This window comes from Ooceraea biroi, chromosome 1 (genome assembly GCF_003672135.1).
Source record: "Ooceraea biroi isolate clonal line C1 chromosome 1, Obir_v5.4, whole genome shotgun sequence".
In the NCBI taxonomy this organism is placed as follows: domain Eukaryota; kingdom Metazoa; phylum Arthropoda; class Insecta; order Hymenoptera; family Formicidae; genus Ooceraea; species Ooceraea biroi.
In genome coordinates, this window is record NC_039506.1 from 6,176,139 (window position 1) to 6,191,785 (window position 15,647).

Consider the following 15,647-nt stretch of genomic DNA (forward strand, 5'->3'; position numbering starts at 1 on the left):
CGCTTAGAATTTTACGATCGTCCGAGGCTATACTTGTTGCATACCGAGGAATCAAATGGAAAATACGCGTGCGGGATCTAATCGTACAGTTCCATTGCAGGTTTGCTGCTATTTCATACGCAAGCTAGAATAGTACAATGTTGGCTAGAAGTGTGCTTATGATCTTCGAGTTATATTCGATTTTATTTATTTCACGATGATTTGCTTCATATGAACGTGTTGAAATAATAACAACCTGTTCTTTTGTATTCATGAACGCGCGACATAGGTCAATGTGATTTTCCTCATGAATTATGAGAAACTCATCAGAATCGCTTTGGAAAGTCAAAGCTGATGACAATTATTTGTTTCGCGTTTATTACGCGCGATATACCGAGCAGACGTTATCAATCTCGTTCACATTGAATTGCGATATGAGTTATTTGTATGCGTGCACGCGCGAGTGTACGTACATGTGTGCATATGTATAATGCGCGAAGGTGCTATAGTCTCTCGGAGCAACATTTTAATTAATTAAGCTAATGGAATTTACATGCTGCGATGGTTATACAGGCTACGTCACGTCAATAAAACGGACAGTGTGTCTTGCGTGACAAAGACAAAGAGACAATTATAGACAAAAGCAGCAAAACAATGAGGCGTCAATCGTGCGACATTCGTGAAAGAGTTTATCATTTGATTTTGACAAATTCGCGAATAAATCGATTCCGACATCTCTTCATAAATGAAATAATTAAATTATTCTTGAGATCTTCACTTCTTGATCTAAAGAAAAAGCTTACGTCGCGAAAAGTACAATTACACGTATGTGCAATTTATTTTTACAGGTCGAATGATTCACATAAACAAAAAGATCGCTCGTAAAAAATAGCACAAAAATTTGCTAGATACGGCAAAGAGGAGTAGATTTTTCCGCGAGATCGAACGACGGAGCGTTGGCTTCGTCGAATGTGAGCCACGTCCCACGATTCGAACAATAAAGCTTTTACGTAGCGCATTCGCGATCGTCTCCTGCTATAAATTTTCTGCTCGCGGTGACCGAGCTATCCCCGACGACGACGGCGCGGTTAATTCTTGCGCTCGACGGTCGCACGATCGATACCGCGAATGGACGCGCGAATTTCCTCTCTCCATCCATCATGCTCTGCCATGCCAATCGAATTGACGCGCTCTTTCGCGTTAAAACGCTTAAGGCGATTCACTCATCACGTTTGCTCACCCTCTTGTGCAGCAGCTCGCCGTAATCCGCGCGCATCCGCTGCTGCTGGCTTTGTCTCTGACCTGTCGTTGTCATCGTTGTACCTCCGCCGCGATCGACCTCTCTACCGATCGGGCTGATCAGTTTTCTCTCACCTGTGAATAGAAAGATAGATATAAATTACGACTTCGTACGATATTACATTTTCTTTTACGCGAGCGAGAGAAAGCCGCGCGCGAGAAGAAACGAAACGCTGGGGAAGGAAGTGTACTTCTAAGCGTGTCGTAACGAGCGAAAGGATATACGAGGCCAGAATTATTGGAGTCGCTGATACTCTTAAAATTCCCCTCTCTCTCTTTTTCTCTATCTAGTTGTCTCTCTCCATCTCTTTCTCTTTCTTTTTCTTTGTTTCCTTTCAACTAAAACTCGAGGAGATGGCAATAAACGACGAAAAATTCTGATAACGTGCAGATTAACTTTCTCTTTAATCGCATTGACCGTAGTTGTCTGTATTTGTGTCTTGCTTTGTGCAGAATTGCTAGATTTACTCTTGTTATAATGTTACATACTTATTCTCGTTATAGTGTTATTTATTGCATGGATGGATTGGATGTTGTAAATATTATTACTTTTTTAGCATAAACTTCCTACAAAATTTATGAAATCCATGCATTTTTAGTAGGAGTTTAATGGAGGGTTTTCAACGGGACATAGATTTGTGAATTTTTTAATATCACATATTTTTGCAATAATTTAGTATCTCAGATTCATAATTGTCATGTAAATTTAATATTTAACTTAATAATTGAATTGTGCAGAACTCTTTGTATGGGACATAAAATCAAATATTCGCATAGATGTTTCGCAGCCGCGACCGTTAGACGCATCGTAAAATGGAGAAGCATGGACTTCCGTCTAACGCAGAAAATTGCGCAGCTATTGTACCTATACAGATAGAATCAGATTGCGTGCGGATACGAAGGGAATTCTTGGTGGACCGTGGCATTTAGGTTACAAGCGAAATGTTTCTTCCATTCTTTTTGAAGATATTCGCCAAGAGTTATCCTCTACGTTTCTCTGCTCTCGAAATAAAGTTGCTATGTTCTTCTATATACTCTCTTTTTCCGCTATCACGTTGTGCCAACAGTGAAAGAATTAAAATTCTCGAAATAACGTTTCACAAGAATCGCGATCAATAGAGAAAGCAAGAAATTCATTAGTCATATGGATATTCAATCAAAACGTTTTCATCATTTCAGGTTTATGATATTTTTATTAGATTTACCAGAAAATGTGTACGAATCTTTTTGATAGATCCTGCGCGCAGATAATTGCGAATCAAAATTCAAAGGCAAAACTTTGTATTAATTCTTAAGAAAAAATCCGCACAAACAAATAATTCTTGACATTGCGATTGTGTAAGAATGTTCTGTGTCAGAATTATTGTATGCTAGATGCTGGATGATATCGTATAATAATTTCATTGAATGCCCGCATGTTCCCCATAGTGATCTTCCAAGTTTAATATCGATTATGCGTACCTCGCGTAACTTAGGTGGGTACACCAAATGCATACGGGATTTCCATTATTCCGCGTTGTGTATTAGTAGACAGGCACACACATCTTACAGGACACCGCGGCGCGGATCCTCGGATAATTAACCTGGCTGTTCGCCTGAATCCTCGACCTAAATTTATGTGCTTTTCAGGCGGTTCGGCACTCTCGCGATTCAGAGCAGACGTTAAATCGCCGCTTAATCTCGCGGGTATTAATCGCTCATCCCCGCCAAGCGGGGCCTTCATTACTCTTAAGTTCACGAGAACCGAATGTTCCCGACAGTCTGGGTTAGATCAACTTGGAATATTAAAAGCGGATATCTGTCGACAGCACTGTAAATGCAGCGAAATAAAATTATTACATCAAATTATTTGTTTTATGAATATTATATTGAATAAACTCATATCTTCGAATAATTGCAAAGATAAGTTTTCGTATTGGTCGCGATTCTTCTCGTATTGTCTTCATTGGTCTCATTAATTAATCTTTATTAACAACATATCTTTGCGTGCTTTATATGGAAGAGACTTTACTCTCCGACTTACTTAGAAATGATATTATGACGTACGGGTAACGTAGTGCTCTTTCTCCTAAACTGTTAAACTTGTCATCGCGAAGGTGATCCTGACTCGTGTTCCTGACTGACAATATATTAATTGCGTCTCAGTTAACTTTGAGTTCGTGGTAGAAGTTGGCCTTCTTTCGCAAAGTCGGGTTCCCCGATCGGGGAAGTTGCCGTAAGCGATTAATCGCTCCGCCCGCAGGTCGCTGGTCCATTGAGAGATCTCCGTGGAAATCCGAGTATCCGACAAGACGGTAAATTATCGATACAAAAGCGGAGGGCAGCAGAACTCACTTGGACTGTGCACACGTATCTCGCTGTCGCTGGGACTGGAAACACGATGGTCGTTCAACGGGGCAACCCGCAAATGTCCAATCGGGCTGATCAATCGCTGAGTGGAGTGACCGCCCGGCGACGCTAGCCTTAGATCTCTCATCTCGTTGCCGGTAACCCTGAAATATGACGAGCAGGTCAGTGGTCTGATTCGTAGAAGGCCTATCATTATTTCGGCCGCGCCTAAAATGATGTCATAAAACGGTCTGATGTTCTAATTCGGGAAAAATGTGAAGACAAGCTGAAATAAATCTTCGGACAATTTCATACAATACATACTTGAAACAACTTATAACTTGAGATATAACGGCTCAAAATAGATTTCCAGATCAACTGCAATATTTAGGGATTTCGTGAGATTTTTAGTGATGTTACCGATCTTGAGCTATTAAATACGTTAAGTTTAATGCATCGGTAAACATGTTGGTATTTTTTAATCGATTTCGCAATTACCATTGCAATGATATTTCAGCGCGCGCGAATTGTCATAAATTCTTATAAACGTATCATTCGCAATAACGTTGCAAGAGTTTCGTTAGTTATTCGCAAGGAAATTATATTAATCCGGGGTCGTATATTCGCGGTTCGGTATGAATAAATATAGCTGAGCAACGCAGCAAGAATTTAGATGTATCACGAAGGCGAACCGCAATGCGCGTGGATACGTGAGAGAAAATTATGTTATCAAGGTGACGTAGTTTAGTTCATGCGTCTGGTAATAATAGAGCTCGGCGAACTTGAGAGAGCCGTTCTCACGTCGATTATGACATCGCGACGACTGCCCTTCGCGCGAGTTCAGTCTAATTAGCGCAATACGCTACGCATAATTCCGGACTGCTCGTTCCGCGAGTTGTCAAGAACACGCAGGAAATTTAACCGGTTGTTTCGAGCTAACGTGTTGCCACGTTGCGCAAGGAACGACGAGTAATTAAACAGCGACTGAGCGAACGAAAATGAACCTGCGCGTAAGAATAACGAGTTAGATTATGGGCCAAATGAGGCGATAGCTAACCGCACTATGTTTGGACAAAAGCTCGCGTTGTAACCTTTTATGGCGATTAATTTATTCCGTCGCTGCGTTCTATTCTGACACACTGACCGAACGATTTTGTCAAGATCTCTCGTAAAGAAGAAAAAACGAGACTAAAATGGTTTTGAGGCGACAGCTACCTGTTTCAACTCTTTCGCTAGAATTTTCAGCAGAAAAGTGTTTCTACGTAAAGTATATGCAGTACTTTTTTATGCTAATGGAAAAATGTATGATTGTTTAAAAAAATGAATGTAATTTGTAGGTAAAAATTTCGCTAAGTGATTAAGGTATAGTTAAGGTAAGTTAAGATACTTTAAGGCGTAGTGATTGCTCTATAGTAGACAAATTAGAGTCGCTCTTAGAACCTATGCATCTATCGGTGAGCTACTAATCCCGCTCATAATAGGATGAAAAACGAAATAGGACAGAAAGCGCCTTCAACGCGAGAGTGGTCAATATTAATACATTGTACGCGAGGATTATCGTTTTAAATGGACGATTATATGCGGCAAACGAGAATTACTTCTGTGAATAACTGATTACTTCATTACTGTACACGAGGCTTTGTTTCTTATTAGGTATTCTACTAGCAAAGAAAAATATCACTTGCTAAGCTCGCATCATACGTGTTAAGATTATTTCGAGTCGACGTAACTTGCCAAGCTTGATGATGAGGACACAGGCGTTCTTGCTAATCAATTCAATTCAAGATAATCAAACAACCGAACTTACAAATATAGGAACTTACGAATATAGGCGGCAGAGTTGTAGCTAATAACTATTAGCGAATATGCTAATAAATTTCCCTATTACGAGGCGCAGTAGGGGTGGCAGTTTAAATAGGGACGCGCGTGGAGCGGGACTTTGTTGTATTGTACAAATATTATACGGCTACTGTCGTGTGAATGATGGCGCGTCTGCACTTACATGACGGGACTCTTGCCGATGTCGCCGTTGCTGGCGACCCTTAGCATTTGGGTATCTGCGATGATGGTCTCGTTCTCCGGCTGTCTCATGGGCTGCTGAAGAGTCGAGCGATGGAGCGGAAGCGGTTGCTGCCGATGGCTACTACCAGCGTTGTTTCTCGGTAACGGAAGAGTGGACACCGCCGTCGGCGGTTGAGTCAGCGTTCTTTGAGGCAAATGAGACGTGCTGACGGCTCTGGGTGGAAGCGGATCCCTGCCTATCACGGACCCCGAGCCGGACGCTGCGAGCAAGAAAATATTTATTATTTCCGTTCGTAAAAATGATACTTGGAGAGTTTGTCTTGGGAAGAGAATATCGACATCCTTCGGCAGTTCTTCAAGTTTATGAGATCGGAATAATGCAATGTTGTGTTGGGTTATTTGACAACGTGTCATGCTTTGATATCATCAAAGTATACTTATCCACTAAGTATAGGTACTTAGTTCATTATTGTCTTAAATAATTAACATAAATTCTTACGTGATGAAGTTTACGATCATGTTTAAATTTATTATGCTTACTGCACAGATATATTCGAGACAATTATTACCGTAGGAAAGTTACTCTCCAAGGTAACAATGTTTCATACGAGATATACGCTAATTGATTCTTATACGCGTATACAGTGAGCGCGTACAAGCTAATTCTTGGCTTGCGAGGGATCGGTTGCATGGCGAGAGGTTGTTCAAGAAATGTCTGTTTCACTTGAACGAGAAAAAGGGGAAAGAATATGTGGGAAAAATCAAAGTGGATATTGAATTGAGAACAAGGATCTTTCGTAAATCGTTTCCTCGCGGCGAACAACGTGCCAGTCGTTATGAGTTAACGATGTACACGCTTCATTAAAATTTTATGATCAATCATTCAAACGGAATATTACCATAGGATTCGCGTATATAGTGCGAACTGCGGTAGTGAGAAAATGAGAATAGATCGAATGTCATTGTCATTCTGCCTCTTTATGATTAACTGTGTATTGCAACGAAAAATCACAAAATTGATTAATACATGTACTAACAAAAAATAATTTCTGAATTTCAATTCGTATAAAACTTGTTTATTCAAAGCTTCATAATTCTGAGATCGTCTCTCAGTGTTATTTAGAAAACAATAGATTTATAAGATGCAATACATGAGATAGGGAGATCCTGTTATAAGCCCAAATTTGACTAATCGAATCTCATGGTAGCGGGCATTCGGATCCGGCAACGAATCGCCGGATGCATGGCGGATATGTGGGAATGACACGAGTTGGAGCAGGCGGATAGAACGAGCGACGACAGAACGGAAACGCGTGACGCTCGGGATGGGTGCGACGGTAGATCACTATGTTCGAGAGCAGGCCGACGAGATGCACGGAAAGAGGGAGCGGAAAGGGCAATCATCGCGTGCGATTAAGGCAACTCTTCCGAAAGCAGGCCAGCGCGTGCCATTACGTAAGGCTCATCGCGTCGGAGACTGCAACGTGACGCGTCTTGCCAATTATGCGTCGTGATTCCATTGTCCTCTTCGCTCTCGCAACTCGCGAGCGTAACGAGCCTGAGCGCGTATGCGCGGACAGGTTCCCTTGCCTGAACAGAAGTCGAACAAAAGTCGACTTCGTCCGATCGCTGGCGACTGGCGATCATCGCCGGTGGAATTCGATCGATGCGGAATGCATCGGGAATGCGGCGACGTGAATCTCGCGGACTCATCTCGGGACACAGAAGGACAATGGGCGCGAGGGTAACGAATCGCGCAAATCGACGGCCACGACCGGCTGCTACATCCGCGTTCGACATTTGTCCGGTGGTCGGAATCGAATCGGCGGAATATCTGTCACGCGGCGATCGTTCACGCTTAAAACTGGCGTTCACGCTCAAGCTGACACCGGGAATGCAAACGACTGGCCACGGCGTGCGCGATGCCATATGGGCGCAGCGGGGAACTCCTCTCGCACTTTGCGCATAATAGACGCTATTCAATCTGCAGAATGTACGGACCGATAACGCGTCCGTCCCCCGTGCGCGATAAAGACATTGTGCCTGTTGAAATTCTGTTCCCCGGTCACGATCGGGAGCTGTATTCAGAGATTGATATAGCGCGGTTTTCTTCTACCGAAGAGGCTCGTAAACCGATTCACGCGGAACCAAGAATACGCGAAAGTATTCCAAGATACATCGCATCGTCGGATCTATACATACCGATGATATGAAGAAAATTTTACTTAAATCAAGGATGTGGTTTCTTCGTAATTCTTACACGTAAATGTATGATCTAATATAACGTGACAGTCGTAAAACCGATCTTAACCCGTCATGACCCGGGCTACGCGATTGAGAAATTCATGAGCAATAAAGTGAAAATGAAGGTTTCATTATGCATAAAGTACCACGAGACGTGGTGACTTTGCTAGCGAGAATAATTTCGTGTTGGAATGATGAAAGATTCCAAGTACTACCCGCGGAAATAATCAGCGAGCAAACGGAAGCCCGTGGACTTTGGAAGTTACGGCTGATGGACCAGTTTTTTAGAAGTTCTGTCGTGTCCCGGAAGCTTATTTCTTCGCGGTGCAGAATCAACTCCTATATACTTCTATTGCCGTAATTTCATTCCGACAGCTCGTCCTTCGGTCAGCAACGATTCATCCCGCAGCAACGATCGATCTTTCCAGTTTTTTCGCGTACGGAATACAGGTGAATGATATATTCTCTCGAGTTTTCCATGTGAAACACCGCTGGCGCAAATATAACTCAAAAGGACGTATCCCTGAAGCGATGTCCGCGTATCACGTACCACATTTTTCTCCTTTAGAGCGGAGATTAGGTGTGCGAACTTTCCACGAGCAGTTTTTTTTTCAGCTTAGAGCGCATAATGTAAAACAAAAATACGAACGTATGCGCGAATGCTGTTTGACGTACCATTAAATTGACGACTGACCATGGACAATCGATGGTGTGACCGCGGATTGTCGGAATGCGTGACGATGCATCCGGGATGCCGACGATTTGCGCGGATTTATCGTTGCGCGACAACCCGCGAAACAGGACGACTCTGCGACGTTTATGTATCGATAACCATCCGCAACACACATCGCATATTTGAATTGGATCAAGAACGACTCCTTAAGCTAACTCATGTTTCCCTTTGCGTGCAATCGTGTAATCACATTTCCTGTTTCTCAGCCTTCGCGATCGGAATGCGGATGGATGGATGGATGGATAGATGGTATCGTCAGCAAGTTTTACAAATCCTTGCGCAAATGCGAAATGACGTGGCAGGAAAGAAATAGTTTCGATAAATTCTTGCAAAATAATAGAAACTGCAGATAAGTCCAAACTTTCGCGGGTGAAACTATTGGCAATATCCACGCAGTAATTATCCAATGAAATGCATAAAGAATATTATGTTTACTTATTTTATTATTTATTTTACCTTTCTCATTTTTTTAAAATTAAAATTATCACTAATAATTGTGATATTTATTATTATTTGAAATAAATATGCGACAGTAATAAGTGGATAATGATAATTTAGCTATATAATTGGACACTTCTATTTTTTCATAATATTTTGCCAGTATCATGTTTCAAGATATTGAAAATTGATCAATCTTTTTCAACTATTTTTATAATAAATTAGTTGTGTTAATTTTGATATCGAAATTCAAGAATTTTGCCAATCAACATCGGAAATAAGAACAACAGCATTGATTCGTAAATTGAATTTTGATAAGAAAGGTAAGCAAGTATCATCGATGAGCATTCCAATTGCGAGTTCTTAAAATATCGTCGTGAATGTTCAAAAAAGTTTGGAAAGAAAAAGAATATTCTTGAATATTTTTCTTATATGTGATGATAGCAATTGTTTGCTATTTAGAACGCACGGAAACCCACGTACATCGAAAAAATATATAATATATATCGGAAATAATTTAATAGCTATTCGTACGATCGATTGCCAATAATGGTGTAGCGAAATTTTCTACTATTTCCGAACATGGGTAAATACTAGGGAAAGTCCTAGAATATAGGAAAGATATAATAGTTTAAATATACCTATCTATCGATCGATTGCGAAAGTTGCATAGAGAAACGTTAGGTCATGTAAACAGAACAGAGAATAGCGTTACCTAATTTTGCTGTTTTTTGAGACGCGAGAATTGAAACGTGAATGTCTCAATTCTCAAATATAAAACTCACTTAGATTTTCATGTCAGATTGAATGTGGGATTTGTTAGAATCGCGTTACGTCAAGTTTATACGTCGTGCAAATTATGCGGAAAATAATCCACGGCTGAAAATAACAATGTTAAAAATTCCAGACATCGATCCTAGCTCTCGCGCATTTGCACGTGCGCACGGTAAATATAGGTGCGCCACTTGGCACAGCGAAACGCAGAAAAGATCAAGGTGCACGAACGAGATCCGTTATTTGCGCTTACGCAGTGTCCGCGAATTTTCAGATGCTTCAGCCGTCTCGAGAATCGATGCGGCGACTTTTTTTCATCTTTCTGGTTTTCTATATTCTGGAGAAAGGCCTTTTTGTAGTACATCTAAGCTACATAGATTGTAGATATGTGACGAGACTGCGACGCGTTTCGAATCGTGAAGAAATCTAAGCTGGAAATTATGCTTTTGTGTCAGAGCGGGGTGGGAAGAGGAAAAGGGTCGCTCCATGGAATCTCCGGCTATACAGAATGCACGGGGATTAAAGCAGGGGTTGTTCACCTCGCGTACACCCCTAAAAGGCGCCCGAGAGAAGTGGGGAGCTTTCTATGGGGGTTTAATGGCTGGCGTCGCGACGCCGGAAGAGGCGTCAGAGGGTCGAAACGACGCCGATGCGCGTGACGGCTCCGGAAGAGCGAATATCGTCTTCTCGGATCAAAATTTAGCTTTGAATCACAACGATTATAGGAAAAGGGCTTTTCACTCGTTCCTGCGAGTTAATGACATGGTTAATGACATTCACGGAAACTTGTGCAAACTTCTGATAGGCGGCCATACGTATAATCGAAATATCTAATGCGATTGGCTAATTGCGGAGCATTTTATAAAATTACATCTTTGGTTTGAAGCTATCGTTTCCAAGTATTATTTTTGCTCATAAGGTTTGCCAATTCTGATGTCAAATGTATCGATGATTAATCATTATATTGATATCCTATTTAATTGTCGATTATATTCAATGATAAACTACGTGTCATTGTGGATTTTAATTCCTCCTTTCCATAATTGCTAACAGCCTCTATTAAAGACAACTTTTTATATGAAACGATACCCATTCATGCAACTCGTTCACGCTTTTTTGATCACGCGCCACTTTGCATTGACGACGAGGATAAGGTGAGCAATCGCGCGCGTGCGAACCGGGAAGGATGCAGGGTAGACAAACAGAAATAGATCGTGGCACTTTGAACACGACGGCGGCGGCGGGAACGTACTCTCACGGTCATTTGTATCGTCCTCGACCTGTTGCTACGGTCGGACGAGGGTGTTGATTTTTCTTTTTCCTCGTCGTACACGTCGGACCGTTTCTACCTCCGCGCGACCGCTCGCACTTACCGCTTTCCCACCATTATCGCGGCAGAATGAAAAAAAGGAAAGCGAAGAAACCGGGGTGGTGTCGGTGGCCGCGGTCCCGAGCGTAATAAATATTTTACACCCCCGCGGAATTCCTCGGGCGCTTATTTTCCCGCTTCGCTGGATCTCTGCCACGCGATAAAAACAGCATCACGCGCGTCTTGCTTAGCACGTTGCTGTGTAACGATGATCGACTTAAAGATGATGCTGTTTCAGTTTCGCGCGGGAGGTCATGCGCGACCTTCCCACAATAGACAAATATAGACAAGCAATACGGCGAATGGCCTTAAATCGAATTATGGTAAATTTGCGTTTCAATCCACAGCATCCGAATCTCTCTATCTCTTTTCTTTCGTGATCGCGCAATGGTCTGCCGCGATCTCGCCGCTACGATTATGGCAGCGAGTAGCTACCACGGCACCGAGTGTGGACTCGACGCCGAGTAACGGGATCTGTAGTGATCAAGTGGGTCAGACTCGATATCGTCGCTTTGTCTCTGCGGTCGAGTACTTCATGGTCCGGTTTTGCCTCCCGATCACGATGCTCGGCGGGTACATCGTGATTCTGAAACGTGCCGGCACGAAACGCGTCTACGCGAGTCGACTAGGAATCCGTTTTATTAAGCGACATGCGAAACGCGCAAATGAACGACGAGCTTTTTCCACGTCGGCGATGAAATTGATACGAAGGATACGTAATGTAGCGAACAGCGCGAATGTTTCAAATGATTAAACGAATATCGGACCAGTAGACGATAGCGCGAATGGAACCACGGTCAGACCGTAATGCCGGCGATATCGTTTCGATAAAACGGCAATTGCAGTGAAAGTTGAATGATCAGGCATATTATTAAATGTTAATGTTCCTTCATCGATGTAGGAGTTACGTATAAGCCATAATTGAGGTCTACGCTCGGTCAAATGATCGGGATTTAAATTTCGATGCAATCGAAGAGGTCACGCGATGCGCGATCGAAGAAATTGGTACGAGCGCGCGGTCTCACTTCCGGCAGAACTCCTTGATTTGCGAAAGGATGATTTGCGGCTAGTAAACAGGAATCAGAGAACCGCTGTAAGAAAATTATCTCGCGTTTTATCCGAAACCTCAAAAGAAAGTTTGCGCGAGTGTTTAATGACGCTTTTTGCAAATCGACCGTAAACTGGAAGCGCAAAAAGTGTCGCGCAAGTGGCCGACATATTCTCGGATAAAAGGTTACATCCTTCGCGTTTTATGAACGTTCATCGTGCAGGATCGTTGAGCGTTAACTGACGGCTGGAAGAAGGTAACGCGTCGTGTTACGGCTGGCGATCAATAAGGTTCAGTCTGGCGTTTCCTCCGTGGTCGTTGTCGTCGTCGTCGGCACGGGGTCGAGCTTCGACAAAATGCATCATTGAAATTAAATTAAACAATCGATATCGTATCGAAAATAACAGTCGAAGCGGACGCAACGCATTCGACACGAATCGAGAAATGAAATAAGTGGCGCGTTTCAGTGATCCTATAGGAAGTCGATCAGTCCCATCTTATCGAGGACACGAAAAGGTTTTTGCCACGCGAGGGCTTGAGCGCCGAAGCGGAAATGTAATTTAGCATGATGATGAACGCGTCAATCATCCGTTAGCGATCCAGTTACCGTCGCGGAAAAAGCAGCTGCACCGGCAAACGTGAAATCTACGAGTGACCTAACAAACCGGGCTATTCGCTTTTTCCTCGTGTTTCTTTGTAAGGAATTTCTTATCGATTCTCGATTTCTTCGTCTGTTCTGCACGATCGTTCTGATTGATCACAACGACAACAGGTGCAAATACGTCTCTCCGGCACCCACTTTGCACCCACAGAATTGTGTCATTGCTCATAAGCGTATTACATTCATTCTTCGCTTGCCCAACTCGTTTCTATCTACATTGATAGTCAGAATGTGGGTAACACTTGCCTCGATTAATGCAAAGGAAAAGGATCAGGTGCATGAAATATTACACGCAATAACGAACAGTCCGCGGCAAGTAGAAAGCTCAGATATATTCCCCGGGGTGGTACTTCGAAAAGTTGCTGGAAAAATATGCGTCAACCGCGGCACCTTATTGCCGACACGCAATTACGCAATGACCGAACCCGCAAGTTCCACGACTAGGCGTAACGGTACCTAGGTAAAATCGTCCTGCATCGCGCACAACCGTGTTAAACCTTTCTTAACGGTTCACGTGCTAACTCTTCGATTGACGCACTCGGCACGTCTCTAGCAAGAAGATTCCGCGACCAGCTATTCATTCGTGACACACCTTTCTTGGACGCTGCCAACGACCGCCTGCAGTAAAAACCAGAAGCGGGACACAGACGTTACAAATAAACGTTGCATTGCTTTACCGTCTTGCTTTATCGTTTTACATATATCGCGCGACAACAAACTATTCGCCAAAATGACCGGCAGGATACTTGTCTTTGTTCAAAGAATGGATAGATGAAAGAAATAATCAATGCTAATCGACGCTGTTCGCAAAGGTCAGTTGTAAGTCAATCGCATCAAGCCATTTTGATAAGCCCGGTACCTCGTATCTTTAATTGTTAATGGTGAGTAACTTGAGAAACAATTTGGCAAGGTTAATCGAACGGGTTTGGCGTGATTGCCGTTATTAGGAGGTAGCGATGGCTAAATCGGTTGTGGTCAACTCATTATCGACTGCCGTAAATAACTGCCGTTACTTTCCTTCTCAGATGAGATTGATCGAGAGGAAGAGCTAGGCTGCTTAAAGTTAGATTATCGATTATCACGATTTTAGATATGAAACAAAATTAAATCCGCAAATGTTTAATAAAATATTTTAGCGATTCAATGAGGAAGAAAGAGTCATATCTAGTTGTGACCATAGTTTGTTATGAAAAATACGCAATAAAATACACAGAAAATATCCGGACAACGTAGTTTACTCATTCAATTATTCATTTAAATATAAATATTGAGTTTATCGGAAAGTCAACGCGGATGTTTTTAACAAAAATTCAAACACAAGGCTTTGTATTAAAAATTAATACAAAGTTTTGCGTTTGAATTGTTGAAAAACTCTGCACGGACTTTCCGATCAATATGTACCAATATGTACAGTTCGCGTTGCTAAATCAAGCCATATTTATGACCGTATCTACGCACTTGGCGAACAAATTGAACTGCCATAAATGTTCATTGGGCATGTGCAAGTCAACACGAATCTCGACAGCTGTGATCACCACACATGCTCGCGTACGGCGATAGCGGCGATTCAATGATCGAAAGTGCCGGCGCACGGGTAACGGTACTCGGCGAGAGGAATGCATCGCACTCGCGCGAAGGGATCGGCGCGTAGCCGGACGAACGAGCGGAGTGCCTGTCGTGGACCGAGTTCCGAAATGTGTTCGTCGGCTCCGGTTTTTCGTACGGTCCTCTCGTGCGCTTCTCCTTGCAGCCGATCGATATGTCGAGCGATCTCCGGGCGACGATAATCCTGGCAGTATTCCAGAGCCACGAGGCGGAAAACTGTAGCGCGTCGTCGTTCCTCGGCGTCCAGAAACTGCAAGGACGCAGGCTTGCCTTCAATAATTCGAGTCTTGAATGCCGAATTCGCGCCGACTTCGAGAGCATAGACTCTCGGAGAAACGAACAAATCCGCTGCTTGCCCCGAGCGCATGACTGACGTTCGGCGTTTGGATTTTTCGCATCCTCGAGACTCGCGCGCATAGGCGATTACTGTGCGGTCAACCGATCGGCCCGATTCGCGTCTGCTCGTGAATTATTCTTAGACTCTGACTCGTACGACGCCCTTAACTTCGTGGCGGATTAACGGCCTGCATCCTTCCGCTGCGTCGTGTCGCCAGTTTAATCGAAAGTTCACAAATTACCTCGCCGTGTACGATGAACATTTTAATACCGAACTTCGCCAGTCTTTGCAAAGAATTCGAAGAATGTTCCGCATTAACGAGATCTCATGAGCGAGCGAGCGAACGAACGAACCGGCAGAGAGCTGGAACTAAAAAGATCCGGGAAACCCGAGACGCGCGTTTTTCCTTAACGATGCTTTTTCCCACGACGTTTCGAATTGCGCTCCGAGTTTGCTGTCTTGCGGTAACTTTGGTACCACGTACAATAATGGTCCACCGATCTGACCGCGTAATGAGATCGCTCGATGAAAGTCCCCTGCCGTCCACTTCGGTTACATCAAATATATTAAATCAGCCGTATTAAATCAAATGTACATTATGGATGGATATTATGACCGCAATTAATAACATAATTCCGATTCAATTATCCTGTTTTAAATATATGTGCACACGCGCTACCAGCCTGTGTGTTCCTCATAGAACGGTGCAACCCATAAAAGCATCGATACTCCATTCTCGATACATTCTCGCCGGTGAAGGGAGAGGAAGGCGATGCATATATAATAGACACGATATATGTACGTGTACTG

At 43.1% G+C, this 15,647-nt stretch overlaps 1 protein-coding gene across 5 annotated transcripts in view; it reads right to left on the reverse strand.

The window, feature by feature from the left end:
* Positions 1–15,647, reverse strand: part of LOC105277793 — a 90,061-nt gene that overhangs the window by 17,287 nt on the left and 57,127 nt on the right. For all 5 annotated transcript variants that reach the window (XR_003407056.1, XM_026972840.1, XM_026972832.1 and 2 more), the window contains exons 11-13: positions 5,609–5,888; positions 3,613–3,770; positions 1,220–1,353 (exon numbers count right to left, since the gene is read on the reverse strand). Coding sequence is in view for 4 of the 5 variants with exons in the window: in XM_026972840.1 (XP_026828641.1) it covers positions 1,220–1,353; positions 3,613–3,770; positions 5,609–5,888 (572 nt within the window). In the remaining variant the exon portion in view is untranslated. The remainder of the gene's footprint in view (positions 1–1,219; positions 1,354–3,612; positions 3,771–5,608; positions 5,889–15,647) is intronic.